The 18,700-nt window shown below is 42.0% G+C and overlaps 1 protein-coding gene across 1 annotated transcript in view; it reads left to right on the forward strand.

Annotated features, from left to right (window-relative positions):
• The window catches only part of tdrd12 (tudor domain containing 12), a 75,941-nt gene that overhangs the window by 14,172 nt on the left and 43,069 nt on the right, over positions 1-18,700 (forward strand). Inside the window, exons 10-16 of the mRNA XM_078401536.1 lie at positions 3,415-3,497; positions 5,431-5,482; positions 7,971-8,031; positions 8,237-8,350; positions 14,945-15,127; positions 16,463-16,619; positions 18,016-18,143. Of these exons, the coding sequence (XP_078257662.1) occupies positions 3,415-3,497; positions 5,431-5,482; positions 7,971-8,031; positions 8,237-8,350; positions 14,945-15,127; positions 16,463-16,619; positions 18,016-18,143 (778 nt within the window). The remainder of the gene's footprint in view (positions 1-3,414; positions 3,498-5,430; positions 5,483-7,970; positions 8,032-8,236; positions 8,351-14,944; positions 15,128-16,462; positions 16,620-18,015; positions 18,144-18,700) is intronic.

Below are 18,700 nucleotides of genomic sequence, written 5' to 3' on the forward strand. Positions count from 1 at the left end.
CTTTGGTTCCAGGGCTCACTCACTGACACCCTCTCCCCTTCCCTCTGCCCCCTCTACGAGGAATGGGCCCAACGGGTCCACTTGGTCTAGTATATATAACATAGCACAAAAAGTAAGGAAATTTGTGTTTGGTAGATTATTTCTTTGTTGTAACAATGCTTCTTGGCAATAAATCTTATACCGTTGGAAAGCCTGTTTATTTCCCTTTTAAATGGTGCCACATTTGTAAGGAACATGCATTTGTGGGATGAGCAGCAGAGCTGAGTATGTGGGTTGCGCCCATGAAAATTCTGCCAAATCTTCTCTGCCAAATCTTTCACTCCAAAGACGTACAGGTTTGTAGGTTAATTGGCTGGGTAAATGTAAAAATTGTCCCTAGTGGGTGTAGGATAGTGTTAATGTACGGGGATCGCTGGGCGGCACGGACTTGGAGGGCCGAAAAGGCCTGTTTCCGGCTGTATATATATGATATGATATAATGCCAAACAGCTTATTCTGCCATTGACTCTTGTTCGGTGTTGTTTGGTGGATTGGATGATTGAAGTCTGAAGAAACAAGACATATTGGCAATTTAACAATTTATTCATTTAATAAACAGGTGCCTCAGTAGCGTGTGGAAGAACCATACACAGCCACAACAGCCTGGCACCTCCTCCTCATGCTGGTCACCAGCCTGGTCACACACTGTTGTGGGATGGCATCCCATTCTTCAACCAGCATTTGTCGCAAGTCAGCCAACGTGGTTGTGTTGGTCACTCTGGCACGAACAGCACGCCCAAGCTGATCCCACAAGTGTTCAATGGGGTTGAGGTCAGGACTGCTGGCAGGCCATTCCATCCTCTCCACTCCCAAATTCTGGAGGTAGTCTCTGAGAAACCCTGCTCTGTGGGGGCGAGCATTGTCATCTTGGAGGATAGAGTTCGGTCCCAGACTCTGGAGATATGGGATTGCCACTGGTTGCAGAATCTCATCTCGATATCTCTGCATTGAGATTGCCTCCAATGATGACAAGCCTCGTTTTTCCAGTGAGGGAGATGCCGCCCCACACCATCACACTGCCTCCACCAAAAGATGTTACTCTATCGGTGCAGCAATCAGCATAGCGTTCTCCGCGTCTTCTCCACACTTTGACCCTATGATCCAACTGCCGAAGGCAGAATCTGGACTTATCTCTGAACATAACGTTCCTCCACATGTTCAGGTTCCAGTGCACGTGTTGCCGACACCAGCGCAAACGGGCCTGACGGTGAAGGGCAGTCATGGCAGGCCTCCTGGCAGCCCTATGAGACCGGAGATCGGCTGCGTGCAGTCTGTTCCGAATTGTCTGGGCTGAGAGCCGTCGGCCATATCGTCCTGCAAACCTTGACTGCAAATCTGTAGAAGACAGCCTACAGTTCCTAAGTGCTGACATGGTGAGGAAACGGTCTTCTTTGGGTGTCGTCTTCTTGGGACGCCCACTTCGCGGCCTGTCTCTGACATCCCCCGTTATATGGAACTTGGCCTTCATTTTGGAGATGGTACTAGGGCTCACTCCAAATAATGCCGCAACTTGGTTTTGCGGAACACCAGCTTGAAGTTGCCCTATCGCACGGGCCCTATCCAGATCAGTCAAACGTGGCATGCCGATTCTTGGAGCAGACACCTACTGACCACTGTAGCAGGGCCCATGCTCACAGATGCTGCCAATCAGGTGCCAATCAGGCACCTGATTGTCAGCACCTGGGGGTACCAGAAGCTCAAACAAGAGTCAATAGCAACAGCAGAATAAGCTGTTTGGCATTGGCAGAGAAGATTTGGCAAATTTTTCATGGGCGCAACCCATATACTCAGCTCTGCTGCTCATCCCACAAATGCATGTTCCTTACAAATGTGGCACCATTTAAAAGGGAAATAAACAGGCTTTCCAACGGTATAAGATTTATTGCCAAGAAGCATTGTTACAACAAAGAAATAATCTACCAAACACAAATTTCCTTACTTTTTGTGCTATGTTTATGTATGTATGTTCCCGAAATACAGCCAAAATGGTACACGATAGCGCAACAATTTTAGGAGCACCTTACTCACCATTCGCCAGTGGTGTGCAGTATCAAGTTTTGTTATATTTTAAAAGTAATTAACTTTATAAACTTTAATAAACTTTAAACTGTAAATGGGACAAGTTTCAACGTGGCAGTCGCATCTGCGCAGTGCGCTCCCACTTGCCATGCCCGGTATTCGCACGTGCGCAGTTGGGGGAGGGTTGCTGGGCCCGGCGGCGGCGCCCTTCCTGGCATGCCCTGCGCCTGACCTTCCTCCTGTGGTGCAATGCGGTGGCAGAGAGAAAGTCAAAGAAGATGGCCGTCAGCAGGACGAACATGGAGCAGTGCCTTGTGGCCGCTCTCCTGCTGCTAGGGGCCGGGGTGAATGGCTCCATCTCCCCTTTCCTCTCCCCCCTCGCCCAACCCCGGGGGAAGACTCCCCGACCATCACAGCCTCGGATATACCCTGGGATCTTGCTGTGCGCTTTTGGAGTGGGGGAGGGGAGGGTGTTAGACCAATGCAGGAGAGGTTTGGAGCCGATTGGGGTTGTGGTTCAAATGCAAGGGTTATTTGAGTATATTCTGAGTGGGATCTTGCTGTGCATTGCAGTGGAGGGGGATGTGGGAGGTCTGACTGATTGTGGGGGATGGGAAGGGTGCTAGACCAATGCAGGAGGGCTTTGGAGCCTATTGGGGTTGTGGTTCAAATGTTGAACGATGACTCCAGAGGTAAATGCTCAAACTTTCTTCAAGTTAAAGTTTGATCACTCAATAATATTAAAACTGTGCGTCTTTTTTCATCAACCGCTGTCACAACGGGAACCCAACGGGTCCACGGGTTGTGTTTCGTTCAAATTGTTGCGCGATTGTGTACCGTTTTGGCTGCTTTCTACCCAACCAATAGTTCATGCGCCTTAATTTAGTTCAACAAAGAAACTGACGTTACTAAAGAACCTTTAGTAACCAACAGGAACCCAACGGGTCTAGTTTAAGTTAAATGCTGCAAGAAGTATTCAGTACACATTTCCTGTGCCATTTTCACTTGTATTTAGAGTCAGTCATACAGCATGGAAGCAGGCCCTTTTGGCCCAAATTGTCCATGCTGACCAAGACTCCCCATCTACGAAAGTCCCACCTACTTAGGTTTGGCCCTTATCCTCCAAACCTTTCTTATCCATGTATCTGTTCAAATGTACCGAGATTTCTTCTTCGTAAATTTCCTTCAATATCCACTTGCCTAACTGCTAACAAGTCTGTCTTGAATTTGTCTCTTTCCCTTTTACGGTGTTTTTCATTTGCAGTAATCATAGTATGAATTTCGATGGATTTGCTGCCAAATATTGTTTTTATCTCTTTACCATCACTGAACAGAAAAAATGTTTTTAAAATTTAGAATTGACCTCTGTTATGACATGCATAAAGATGGGATGGCATCCAAGACATTGCAGACAAGTAATGAAATACCAGATTCTACAAGTTAAGTATTCATTATTACAATATTGTTGAGAATCTTGTGTACAAATTGAGTTAATTGTAAGAACACAAATTGAGTTGATTGTGTTTTACTCTATGGGAATGCTTTGACGTTGTCTGGAACTGTGCGCTACAATGCTGAGAACTATATCCTGAACTATTTTTCCCTTCATTCTACCTACTGTATGTGAGTTTGGTTTCATTATCTATGTACAGAATTATATGATTTATTGCATAGCATGCAAAACAAAGCTTTTCACTGTGCCTCAATACACATGACAATAATAAACCTAAACCTTAAAATGGTCCAAGGGGTTTATTTGCTGAAGAACTGAGTTTTGGACTGTAAGCTATGATCTGATCCTAGCTGCTGGGTAAGTACATGAGCGGGACATCTTATTTGTAATTATTATAGAATCAGAGAAGATTATTTACTGGGATCTTACTCCTAAAATTAGTGCCTCAATCCACTTTCAATTGACCATATGTTCAACCGGGAGAAAATCAGAATTGCACAAACTGTATTTAACAAGCCTGATATAACATGACGTTGAAACAAGACACATGCATAAATCATGGTCTCCCAGAACATCAGAAAAAGGCCATGTAGCTGCTTGGGCCTGTTCAACGGTGCTCTCCATCCAATCCCCTTATACTTCCCACTCTCCTGGTGAAATTTAAAATTTATCTTCAGATCAATAGCCCATGCCTCAGAATGTATAGGATTATCCCTATTTCCTTTCTTAAACAAAGGAACAACATTGGCTACACTCAAGTCCACCGAGACCTCACTTGTGGTTTGTGAGAATTCTTTTTAAGAAATAAAGTGGAAGAGTTTGGAGCTCAGTTAGAGGTTGGTGGATATGATGATGTGGGAATTACAGCGACATGGCTGCAAGAGGATCGGAGCTGAGAACTAAATATTCAGGGTTATATGTCCTATCGAGAAAACAGACAGGTGGGCAGAGGAGGTAGGGTAGCTCTATTGGTAAGGAATGAAATTCAGTCCTTTGCGAGGGGTGGCATAGAATCAGAAAATGTAGAGTCATTGTGGATAGAACTGAGAAATTGTAAGGGCAAAAATACCATAATGGGAGTTATATACAGGCCCCAAACAGTATACAGGCCCCAAACAGTAGCCTGTATATATAGGTGCAAGTTGCATCAGGAGTTAAAATTGGCATGTAACAAAGGTAATGCAACAGTGGTAATGGGAGATTTAAATATGCAGGTAAACTGAGAAAATCAGGTTGGTACTGGACCCCAAGAAAGGGAGTTTGTGGAGTGCCTCCGAGATGTATTCTTAGACTGGCTTGTACTGGAGCCTACCAGGGAGAAGGCAAATCTGGATTTGGTGTTATGCAATGAACCGGATTTGATAAGGGAACTCAAGGTACAGGAACCATTACGAGTTGGTGGCCATTATAAGATGTTTTAATCTGCAATTCGAGAAGGAGATGGTAAAATCAGAAGTGTCACTATTGCAGTTGAACATGGGACTGTGGAGGCATGAGGGAGGAGCTGGCCAAAGTTGACTGGAAAGGGACTCTAGCAGGGATGATGGTGGAACAGCAATGGCAGGAATTTCTGGGAATAATCCAGAAGATGCAGGATCATTTCATTCCAAAGAGGAGGAAATATTCTAAGAGGCAACCGTGGCTGACAAGGCAAGTCAAGGACAGTATAAAACGAAAAGAGAAGACGTATAACGTCTCCCCGTGACCTGCGTGGGTTTAATCCGAGATCTTCGGTTTCCTCCCACACTCCAAAGACGTACAGGTATGTAGGTTAATTGGCTGGGTAAATGTAAAAATTGTCCCTAGTGGGTGTAGGATAGTGTTAATGTACGGGGATCACTGGGCGGCACGGACTTGGAGGGCCGAAAAGGCCTGTTTCCGGCTGTATGTATATGATATGATATGATATGATAACATAGCAATGATGAGTGGGAAGCTGGAGGATTGGGAAACGTTAAAGAAAAACAGAAGGTAACTAAAAAGACAATACGGGAAGAAAAGATGAAGTACGAAGGTAAACTAGCCAAGAATATGAAGGAGGATAGTAAAAGCTTCTTTGGGTATGTGAAAAAGAAAAGATTAGTTAAGACAAATGTGAGTCCCTTGAAGACAGAAACGCGTGAATTTATTATGGGAAACAAGGAAATGGCAGACGAGTTGAACAGGTACTTTGTTTGTGTCTTCCTTAGTGAAGACAGAACCAATCTCCCAGATGTACTAGCGGACAGAGGATCAAGGGTGACGGAGGAACTGAAGGAAATTCACATTAGTCAGGAAATGGTGTTGGGTAGACTGATGGGACTGAAGGCTGATAAATCCCCAGGGCCTGATGGTCTGCATCCCAGGGTACTCGAGGTGGCTCTAGAAATTGTGGACGCATTGATGATCATTTTCCAACGTTCTATAGATTCTGGATCAGTTCCTATGGATTGGAGGGTAGCTAATGTTATCCCACTTTTTAAGAAACGAGGGAGAGAGAAAGTAGGGAATGAGAAACCAGTTAGCCTGACATCGATGGTGGGGAAGATGCTGGAGTCAATTATTAAAGATGTAATAGCTACGCATTTGGGTAGCAGTAACAGGATTGGTCCAAGTCAGCATGGATTTACAAAGGGGAAAGTTTGCTTGACTAATCTTCTGGAATTTTTTGAGGATGTAACGAGCAAAATGGATAAGGGAGAGCCGGTGGATGTCATGTATCTGGACTTTCAGAAAGCCTTAGATAATGTCCCACACAGGAGATTAGTGGGCAAAATCAGGGAACATGGTACTGGGGGTATGGTATTAACATTGATAGAAAATTGGTTGGCAGACAGGAAACCGAGTAGGAATTTGCGGTTCCCTTTAAGAATGACAGGGAGTGACTAGTGGGGTGTCGCAAGGCTCTGTGCTGGGACCGCAGCTATTCACAATATATATTAATGATTTAGATGAAGGAATTAAAAGTAACATTAACATATTTGCAGGTGACACAATGCTGGATGGCAGTGTGAACCGTGAAGAGGATGCTATGAGGATGCAGGGTGACTTGGATAGGGCAGATGCAGAATAATGTGGATAAATATGAGGTTATTCACTTTGGTGGCAAGAACAAGAAGGCAGATTATTATCTAAATGGTGTCAGATTAGTAAAAGGGGAAAGTGCAACGAGACCTGGGTGTCCTTGTACATCTGTCACTGAAAGTAAGCATGCAGGTACAGCAGGCAGTGAAGAAAGCTAATTAAGGCATGTTGGCCTTCATAATGACAGGATTTGAGTATAGGAGCAAAGAGGTCCTTCTGCAGTTGTACAGGGCCCTGGTGAGACCACACCTGGAGTACTGTGTGCAGTTTTGGTCTCCTAATTTGAAGGAAATTCTTGCTATTGAGGGAGTGCAGCGTAGATTCACCAGGTTAATTCCCAGGATGGCGGGACTGTCATATGATGAAAGAATGGAACGACTGGGCTTGTATGCACTGGAATTTAGAAGGATGAGAGGGGATCTTATAGAAACATAATATCATTAAGGGATTGGACACGCTAGATGCAGGAAACATGTTCCCGATGGTGGGGTAGTCCAAAACCAGGGGCCACATTTAAGAATAAGGGGTAGGCCATTTTGAACTGAGATGAGGAAAAACCTTTTCACCCAGAGTGTTGTGAATTTGTGGAATTCTCTGCCTCAGAAGGCAGTGGAGGCCAACTCACTGTTAAATTCTCTTAGGGCTGGCGGAATCAAGGGATATGGGGAGAAGGCAAGAACGGGGTACTAATTGTGGATGATCTGCCATGATCATGTTGAATGGTGGTGCTGGCTCGAAGGGCCAAATGGCCTACTCCTGCACCTATTTTCTATGTATCTCTCTCTGTAAATCTCCCAGCAATCTTCTCTCTTGCCTCCGTCAATAACCTGGGAAAAATCCCTGGAGGTTTATCCTCCTTAATGCTCTTCACATTCCCATCACCACCTCCTTCTTGATCTCAAATCGCCCTGTTGTATTAGTTTACACCACATTAATCTCACCATCCTCCATGTCCATCTTGAATGCCGATGCAAACTACTTATTTCGTCCCTGACCTACATTCTCTGACTCCAAGCATAAATTCCCTATTTTATCCTTGAGTGGTCCTATCATCTCATATTCATAAGCTATAGGAGCAGAATTAGGCCATTCGGCCCATCAAGTCTACTCCACCATTTAATCATGGCTGATCTATCTTTCCCTCTCAACCCCAATATTCTGCCTTCTCCCCATAACACCTGATCACAGTTGGTTTGAAATTTAATGGGAGGATATTGCAAATTATCATTTTTTCTACATTTAGTTGTAATAAAAAAATCAAATATGAGGGATACAAGGTAAAAATACTGACATACATTGTTTTTTTTTTCTCTTCAAAATCTCTGGCTAATTTCAATGCTTTGCATATTATTTATGTTGTTCCCATTATCAGCATATATGTAATTGCTTTACACAGACTCTTACAGTTTCTAAACCCAGATCCATTCAACACAAAAAGAGTACTTCATCCGCCACAGGTAACTTTCTGGAATAAAAATTATCTGCATTCACTAAAGTAATTTTATTTAATTAAATTGATGGAGATTGTTTGGGAAACACATTTCATGTGATAGATTTTTTTTTCTTGAACCAATATGTTTTCTGAGTTGGGAGATGTTATTGAATGTTTTACTTCAGAGTTATAGAGTAAAATCCTGGTCTTATTCGATGTTCTGTTTTCAGCCATCTTTGAAAATAGCCTTTGACCGATGGAGTGGAGTCCTGGTGCATTCAGTTAACAAACTGACTCCATGTAGCAGCATGGAATTGGCACCAATTTCTCTGGATTTAAAAAAGGTAGTCTTCTTTTGCAGTCCTAAATACATTAAAAATATTTTTCTGTAACTGGTATGTATTATATAGATCTTTGCCAGCTTATGTACGCTCAACTTGTAATTAGCTTGTACATGTGTATTAGCATTTGGAAGAATGGTGGGATGGATTTGCCAGCAGCTACAGGGCAGCAGACATCTTTTGCCATGTGGAAACTCAGTCTGTGGCCGCATTTCGGAGTTGCAGACTGTTTGGGTTACAAACTGTTCTCTGGGAGAGGAATCTCTCCTGCGGGCCGGGCAACCCTCCCCCAACTGACGATCCTGCAGGCCCGCCAAGCCTCCGCCAACTGACGATCCGTGGAGCTGTTGTCGGGCGGGGAATGTCCGAGGCGGGCAAGGGGGGACAGGAAAGGGGAGAGGGAGCCATGGACCTGAAGCCTCACCTGCAGCTCGGCGGCGATGGCCATCTTGTTGAACTCTGCCGCCGCACTGCACTATGAGAGGAAAGTGAGGCTCAGGGCATGCGGGGGGGGGAGCGCCTTTATTAAATTTTATTAGGTAAATTGTTTTTAAAAAGTAGCAAGTTGATTTATTGAGACCGCAGGGGAATGTTGAGGAGGGTGGGCCTAAAATTTTTGCACTATCGTGTACCGTTTTCGTTGTATTTGTGGATGAAAATGGCACAAACAAACATACGGGAGAAACATACGGAGGAACAAACATACGGGGGAACAAACAAGATGAGAGTTTTGGTAAAATACAGATAGATGTGTAAAATATATTTATTTTGAACGATGTAACTTGGCAATAGGTTTAGACTAATTACTAATTCAACATTATACTTTAAATGGGAGCTATTTTATCAACATTGGCCAAATTCCAGAATTTTGTATTTAATTTATTTTGGGGTATGTTTGTGCTCATTGACTGCTCACTTAGACTACAGGCAATGCTGGATTGTTTATTATGTAAGACCACTTCAAATCAAATACCCTTTCTACTAATATGTGCAACATAACATTGTTCAATCCTGCTTCGACATTGTCGAACTGATGCTGAAATGTGGTCTGTATTATTATGGCTTTTGTATCTGTGGGGTATCTTTTTCACACAAAGGGTAGTGGAAGTATGGAACAAGCTGCCAGAGCAGGTAGTTGAGGCTGGGACATTTAAGAAACAGTTAGACAGGTACATGGATACAACGGGTTTGGAGGGATACGGGCCAAACGTGGCTAGCTGGGACGTGTTGACTAGTGTGGGCAAGTTGGGCCGAAGGGACTGTTTCCATGGTGTATCACTCTATAACTCTATTCGTCCAAATATCTTTGATAATTGAAAACGATTACTCGTTTTCTAAACACCCTCCTCCATGATTTAAAAATAGGCATCCTGTTCATTCTCCTTTTGCGCTGCTACATTTTTGACAGAAGAGTCTTCAGTATACTTAAGATTCTCTCCCCAAGTTCATCTTCTTCTCCATCATTGTCCCCAACTTTAACTACCTTCTAAAAGTGCAACTTTAGTTCATTTTTTTAAACTCTCCCAAATCTTATGTGCAATTATCATCATTAAACATCAGTATAAATTTCTCAGGGATCAATTATATCATGACTCAAGGAGATATATATTTGTTTTTGAGTATACAAGTTCACCTGCAATTTTCACCGATTGTCAAAAATAATTAGAGTATGTATTATATAACAACTACAGCATGGAAACAGGCCCGTTCGGCCCTACCAGTCCACGCCGACCACTCTCTCTGACCTAGTCTCATCTACCTGCTCTCAGACCATAACCCTCTAATCCCCTCTTATCCATATACCTATCCAATTTACTCTTAAATAATAAAAATCGAGCCTGCCTCCACCACTTCCACCGGAAGCCCATTCCATACAGCCACCACCCTCTGAGTAAAGAAGTTACCCCTCATGTTACCCCTAAACTTTTGTCCCTCAATTCTGAAGCTATGTCCCCTTGTTGGAATCTTCCCCACTCTCAAAGGGAAAAGCCTACCCACGTCAACTCTGTCCGTCCCTCTTAAAATTTTAAAAACCTCTATCAAGTCCCCCCTCAACCTTCTACGCTCCAAAGAATAAAGACCCAACCTGTTCAACCTCTCTCTGTAGCTTAAGTGCTGAAACCCAGGCAACATTCTAGTAAATCTCCTCTGTACCCTCTCCATTTTGTCGACATCCTTCCTATAATTTGGCGACCAGAACTGCACACCATACTCCAGATTCGGCCTCACCAATGCCCTGTACATTTTAACATTACATCCCAACTTCTATATTCGATGCTCTGATTTATAAAGGCAAGCATACCAAACGCCTTCTTCACCACCCTATCCACATGAGATTCCACCTTCAGGGAACAATGCACAGTTATTCCCAGATCCCTCTGTTCCACTGCATTCCTCAATTCCCTACCATTTACCCTGTACGTCCTATTTTGATTTGTCCTACCAAAATGCAGCACCTCACACTTATCAGCATTAAACTCCATCTGCCATCTTTCAGCCCACCCTTCCAAAAGGCCCAAGTCTCTCTGTAGACTTTGAAACTCTACTTCATTATTAACTACACCACCTATCTTAGTATCATCTGCATATTTACTAATCCAATTTGCCACACCATCATCCAGATCATTAATGTAAATGACAAACAACAGTGGACCCAACACAGATCCTTGGGGTACTCCACTAGACACTGGCCTCCAACCTGACATACAATTGTCAACCAATACCCTCTGGTATCTCCCATTCAGCCATTGTTGAATCCATCTTGCAACCTCACTATTAATACCCAACGATTTAACCTTCTTAATCAACCTTCCATGTGGAACCTTGTCAAATGCCTTACTGAAGTCCATATAGACAACATCCACAGCCTTGCCCTTATCAATTTCCCTGGTAACCTCTTCAAAAAATTCAAGAAGATTAGTCAAACATGACCTTCCAGGCACAAATCCATGTTGACTGTTTCTAATCAGGCCTTGTTTATCCAAATAATTATATATATTGTCCCTAAGTATCTTTTCCATTAATTTCCCCACCACAGACGTCAAACTAACAGGTCTATAATTGCTAGGTTTACTTTTAGAACCTTTTTTAAACAAAGGCACAACATGCGCAATGCGCCAATCTTCCGGCACCATCCCCGTTTCTAATGACGTTTGAAATATTTCCGTCATAGCCCCTGCTATTTCTGCACTAACTTCCCTCAATGTCCTAGGGAATATCCTATCAGGACCTGGAGACTTATCCACTTTTATATTTTTCAAAAGTGTCCGTACCTCCTCTTCTTTAATCCTCATAATTTCCATCACTACTCTACTTGTTTCGCTTACCTCACATAATTCAATATCCTTCTCCTCGGTGAATACCGAAGAAAAGAAATTGTTTAATATCTCCCCCATTTCTTACGGCTCAGCACATAGCTGTCCACTCTGACTCTAATGGACCAATTTTATCCCTCGCTATCCTTTTGCTATTGACATATCTGTAGAACCCCTTGGGGTTTACTTTTACATTACTTGCCAAAGCAGCCTCATATCTTTTTTTCGCTTTTCTAATTTCCTTCTTAAGATTCCTTTTACATTCTTTATATTCCTCAAGAACCTCATTTACTCCCTGCCGCTTATATTTATTGTATATCTCCCTCTTTTTCCGAACCAAGTGTCCAATTTCCCTGGAAAACCACGGCTCTTTCAAATTATTATTCTTTCCTTTCCACCGAACAGGGACATAAAGACTCTGTACTCTCAAAATTTCACCTTTAAATATCCTCCATTTCTCTATTATATCCTTTTCATAAAACAAAAAGTTCCATTTCACTCCTTTTAAATCCTTTCTCATCTCCTCAAAATTAGCCTTTCTCCAATCCAAAATCTCAACCCTTGGTCCAGATTTGACCTTCTCCATAATTATATTGAAACTAATGGCATTGTGATCACTAGACCCAAAGTGCTCCTCAACACATACCTCCGTCACCTGACCCGTCTCATTTCCCAACAGGAGGTCCAACACTGCCCCTTCTCTGGTAGGTACCTCTACGTATTGCTGCAAAAAACTATCCTGCACACATTTTACAAACTCTAAACCATCCAGTCCTTTAACAGAATGTGATTCCCAGTCTATGTACGGAAAATTGAAATCACCCACAATCACTACTCTGTGCTTACTACTAATATCTGCTATCTCCTTACATATTTGCTCTTCCAATTCTCGTTCCCTATTTGGCGGTCTATAATACACCCCTATAAGTGTTGCTAAACCTTTCTCATTTCTGAGTTCCACCCAAACAGCCTCCCTAATCGAGCCTTCTAGTCTGTCCTGCCAAAGCACTGCTGTGATATCCTCCCTGACAAGCAATGCAACACCCCCACCTCTTGCCCCTCCGATTCTATCACATCTGAAACAATGAAATCCTGGAATATTTAATTGCCAATCGCAACCCTCCTGCAACCATGTTTCACTGATCGCCACAACATCATACTTCCAGATGTCAATCCAGGCTCTAAGCTCATCCACCTTTCTTACAATGCTCCTAGCATTAAAATATACACATTTAAGGGACCCATCATTTCTTATTCTCAGTTTATTTCTTTTCACTTCTTTCTCTCCTACATATTGGGTCTGAGTGTTTCCCTTTTCTGCCTCCTGCCTCACACACTGCCTATTAGCTATCTGTGTTTGAGTCCCTCCCCCCAACCGTACTAGTTTAAAGTCTCCGCAATTACCTTAGCAAATCTCCCCGCCAGGATATTGGTTCCTCTCAGGTTCAGATGCAACCCGTCCTTTTTGTACAGGTCATACTTCCCCCAGAAGAGGTCCCAATGATCCAGAAACTTGAATCCCTGCTCCCTGCACCAGTTCCTCAGCCACGTATTTATCCTCCACCTCACTCCATTCCTATTCTCACTATCGCGTGGCACAGGCAGTAAGCCTGAGATTATTGCTTTGGAAGTCCTTTTTTTTAACTCTCTTCATAGCCCCCTAAATTCTCCTTTCAGGACCTCTTCCCTTATCCTACCTATATTGTTGGTACCTATATGTACCACGACCTCTGGCTCCTCTCCCTCCCCTTTCAGGATATCCTGGACACGCTCAGACACATCCCGGACACCGTCACCAGGGAGGCAAACCACCATCCGTGTCTCCCGACTGCGTCCACAGAATCGCCTATCTGACCCCCTCACTATAGAGTCCCCTATTACTATCGCTCTCCTCTTCCTTTCCCTACCCTTCTGAGCAACAGGGCCGGACTCCGTGCCAGAGGCCCGGGCACCGTCGCTGCCCCCAGGTAGGCTGTTCCCCCCAACAGTACTTAAACAGTACTTAAACATTTCGCAAACAAATTTCATTAGAGTCATAGAGGAAACAGGCCCTTCGGCCTAACTAGCCCAAACCAACAATGTCCCAGTTACCTTAGTTTCACTTGCCTGTGCTTCGTCCATATCCCTCCAAACCTGTCCTATCCATGGACCTGTCTAACTGTTTCTTAATAGTCCCAACCTCAACTACATCCTCTGGCAGCTTGTTCCATACACCCACTACCCTTGGTTAAATCTTTTCCCCTTCACCTTGAATCTATGTCCTCTGGTCTTCGATTCCCCTACTCTGGGCAAAAGACTCTGCATCTACCCGATCTATTCCTCTCATGATTTTGTGTACCTCTATAAGATCTCCCCTCATCCTCCTGTGCTCCATGGAATAGAGATCCAGCCTACTCAACCCCTCCTTATAGCTCACACCCTCTAGTCCTGGCAACATCCTCATAAATCTTTTCTGGACCATTTCAAGCTTGACAATATCTTTCCTATAACATGGTGCCCAGAACTGAACACACTATTCTAAATGCGGTCTCACCAACGTCTTATACAACTGCACCATAAACTCCCAACTTCTATACTCAATGCTCTGACTGATGAAGGCCAAAGTGCCAAAAGCCTTTTTGACCACCTTATCTACCTGCGACTCGACCTTCAAGAAACCATGCACCTGTACTCCTAGATCCCTCTGCTCTACAACACTACCCGGAGGCCTACCATTACTGTGTTGGTCCTGCCCTTGTTCGACGTCCCAAAATGCAACACTTCACACTTCTCTGTATTAAATTCCATCAACCATTCCTCTGCCCACCTGGCCAATTGATCCAGATCCTGCTGCAATCGTTCACAATCATCTTCACTATCTGCAAAACCACTAACTTTTGTATCATCAGCAAACTTGCTCATCTTGCCCTGTATGTTCTCATCCAAATCATTGATGTAGATGACAATCAGTAACTGGCCCAGCACCGAACCCTGAGGTACACCACTAGCCACAGGCCTCCAGTCTGAGAAGCAACCTTCCACCATCGCCCTCTACTTCCTTCCATGGAGCCAATTTGCTATCCATTCGACTATCTCTCCTTGGATCCCATGCGATCTAACCTTCCAGAGCGGCCTACCATGTGGAACCTTGTTGAATTATCAAAAACATTTTATTATTACATTGTAAAGCAGAATGCAACTTTTTAAATAACAGTTGTCATTTTTTTTAGTTAGTGTTAATATGTTTCCCTTTAAATACAGAATGTTGTTCCTTTATACGTTACTTGATGTTTTTTATCTGAAGGAACTGTGGAAGAAAAATATTAGTCCCAATGTCATGCAATCGTACTGCTGGCCAGCCATCAGCCGCGGTTGTGATTTAGTTGCAGTATCACGTCAAGGAGATGATCCTCTTTTATACATCCCTCCATTGTTAACATTTCTGCAGTTTCCATCCGTGTACAGTTTCCAACCCAAGCGAAATTTGGTAAGAAGCTTAGTAGATCTTGTTTCTGTTCTTATTTTGATGGGAAGCACAACCTTTAACATGTAAATTGCAACAAAAAATATTGATTAATTCTTACAATACATGACAAAATACACTACAAAATGTAATATAAACTATGAACGTCATTTGTTAGCATCTGTTATTTAGCAGGATGAATACAGATTGCTATCCTTGCTTCCACCCTCCTCCATATTTCTTTGCATATCTAAAAAATGATTAATTTTCAGAACTAAATACTGAAAATTCTTGTAATACTCAGTAGGTCAAGCAGCATTTGTGAAGAGTGTAGCAGGACTAACATTTCAAGTTATTCAGTCCATCAGAAGTAGAAATTGTTGAACATAATAAAGTTACCAGATGTTGGGGGTGATTTGAATGCTGGGAATGAGATTTTTTGCAACTCCATTTTAAATAACCCAAATCTTGTTTCCCCTTATTTTACAAGATGGGTAAAAGGTAGCCAGTCATTTAAATATCCCCACAGTTACAGTTCCTGGAATGTGTCATTAAAAATTTGAGTTTCATTCTTCAGAAATACTTGTTCGGGTCCTGACATGATCATGTTCTCAACATTATAAAAAAGACCTTCATTTTGCATCCAGTAAATATTTTTCCATTGTTTTTCACAAAATAAAATAAGGCGATAATATCAACAAATGTTTCAATTACCCGATCCAATGCTTGTTTCATCCCCAAGACCAGGGAGTGATCATTAACCTATTTACACACAGTTTATAAATTTATAAACTCTCTCACCTTGCTCATCGTAGTCACATAACTGTGACCATCTCTACTCATTTTGCTCCAGGTCCTCCCTGGAGTTTGACGTGTTGCAGTATCTGTGGTAAGACCAGGCTTACCTCTATTGATGGTCCTTTGGCATCCCTTTCCCCTCAACACTTTTATCTTATCATAACTACTATATCCACTATATCTCATTGTTGTCAGTGAATAATCAGTCCTTATTGCAGGTGTTTACTGGAACACTCACCAGTAAACTACTCTGGACATTTGAAAGTGCAGGCAAGCAAAAGATCACCACAGACATTTAGAGGAAAGGTAAGTTAATCTACATCGGACATGTTTTGGAGGTGTCCAGAGAATTATTGGTACCTGGGGGGAGTTTGTTAATGCAATGGTTTTGTTGTGAACTTCACTATTAATTTTATGATTCCTCTCCAAGACAGTAGGCAAATAAATTAGACTTAAATGGCTGGAGTAAAACAACAATCTAGTGTTTTCCGAATTTAAAAAAAATTGAATATGCATATAATATGAACTGATCAACTTGTATTTGTTTCATTTGAATAATAGCCATTAGCAATAATTGTGTGCCCTGGACAACAGAAGGCTCATTTTGTAAGCCAGATATTAAGTGACTTGACAAGGTTTTCACAGCGGTTCAATCAATCTTTGGTTTTGGTTGGACAAGATCCAGAAGAAAGTAAGAAAATAAAGCTTGTCAAAGGATGTAAGTATATAATTTGTAACTGCTAGTAGACCTGTTTCTTCTTATATGTAAGAATTACATATGGAATTTAATGTCCTTTGTCCTCTCTGAGCAACTCATAACCACATGGACCTTTAGAGTGGGATCAGTTCAAAGGAAGTACAAAACTAGTCAACGGTAATAATGACTAGATTTTCACATGTGCTTTAACCATCGTTTATAATTTGTAAAATAAAAGTTTTAAAATACTTTAAAGTTTCCACGCTGTATGACTCTTAGACGCTATCTGTCCAGGTGCTTCTGAAATGTTGTTAATATTCTAGCATCCCACCTTTTATGGAATCTAATTGCAGTCTATAATTATTCTTTGTGTGGAAAAAAATCCCTCAGACTCCCTTTAAACCACCTCCTTTTTCACCTTAAGCCCATGCACTCTATTTGTAGATACCACTAGCATGGGAAACAGACTAAATATCAACCTTATCTATGCCTCTTATAATTTTATATCCCTCTGCCCTGTCATCTCTCAGCCACGTTTGCTCCAGAGAACACAGACCAGTTTAGACAATTTCTCCATATAACATGAGCACTCCTCACAGGAAACATCCTTGAGAATCTTTATGGCACCTTCTCTTGCTTAAGCACATATTTCCTGCAGTGGAACCACAAATAATATATTAGTGCAGTCTAACCAATGTTTAGTACAACTGAGACAGGACATCCCAATTCTTGTATTCCATGCCTCGGCCAATCTTCACCACCAGGTCTACCAATATTTTTATTGTCGGGGAACAATGTACTTGTAGCCTCTCTTTGTTCAACAATGCACCCAGGGCCCTATCATTCACTGTGCATAACTTCCCAAAATGCATTACTTCATACTTTTGAGTTCTGTTCCATTTACTTTTTTTGTCCACTTTCCCAGTTGATTAACATTCTGCTGTATGCTTGGACAGCCTTTGTTACTGTCCACATACCACCAATTTTAGTGTAGTTTACTAACTTGCTAATCATGCCATCTATATTCTTAGCCACATCATTCATAGAAATGATGAATAATAGAGGTCCCTGCACACCGCTTCTCAGAGTCCTCCAAACTAGTACTAAAAGATCAGTCCCCTTGCAAAGATTTATCCTGGAAATTCAGGTTTATTGTTAACATAATATTGTATTGTCTTGAATTTATAGTATTTTTTCCCAACTGATGCCACATTGAAATTTTGTTGTATTTTCAAAAAAAATGTTTTGAATTGTATAGTTTCGTTTTAAAATGGAAAAAGCTGTTTAAATAACAAAATCACATTTACATTCATTGTTGATACTATGTTTTAGTTAATGTAATTTTTCAGCATCATTTCCTTGTGAATACAATACTTAATGTCTAATTTACAACTGAAAATTATAAATTAAATTGCAGGTGATGTAGTTGTTACCACTCCACACAGTCTTGTACGAGTCCTCAAAACACAGTGCCTATTTTTCATCAGACTTGGTCATTTAGTATTGGACACAGTTGATGTGCTATTCGATAAAGCAATGGATGAAGTGAGTAGAGTCACAATTTTAACAAGGGTCCACGTGCTGAAATGATTGATAGAACAATACCTTGGGTTTTTTGTAAACAAAAGGACTTGCATCTAAAATCTAAAATCTTCTTTTGGCATACAAATGATAGATCAAAAAATGAGAGTTATGATTATATGAGAACCACAAAGATTGTCATTGCAAGGAAGCAGAGGGAACGCCTGAAATACATATGATTTCTTTGTTTCTCTACTGATCAAGGAAGAGGGTGCTATGAAAATCGCAGTGATGGGGAGATAGTAAAGAGCATAGATGAGGTGAAAATCCTTTCTTATTATTTTGGATGTGGGGGTATTGCTGCCAATACCAATATTTATTGCCCTCATTATTGTGATAATATAGGTACTCCCACAGTGCTATTGAATGGGGTGTTCTAGGGCTTGGGCCCCAGAAGTATGAAGAAGCAGCAATATATTTACGTTTCAGGTTTGTATGGATTTGTAAACATTACACACTGCAGCCACAGTATGATGGTGGTGGAGGAATGAATGCCTGGGAAAATAGAAGGGTGCTAATCA

This window comes from Rhinoraja longicauda, chromosome 6 (genome assembly GCF_053455715.1).
Source record: "Rhinoraja longicauda isolate Sanriku21f chromosome 6, sRhiLon1.1, whole genome shotgun sequence".
In the NCBI taxonomy this organism is placed as follows: Eukaryota; Metazoa; Chordata; class Chondrichthyes; order Rajiformes; family Arhynchobatidae; genus Rhinoraja; species Rhinoraja longicauda.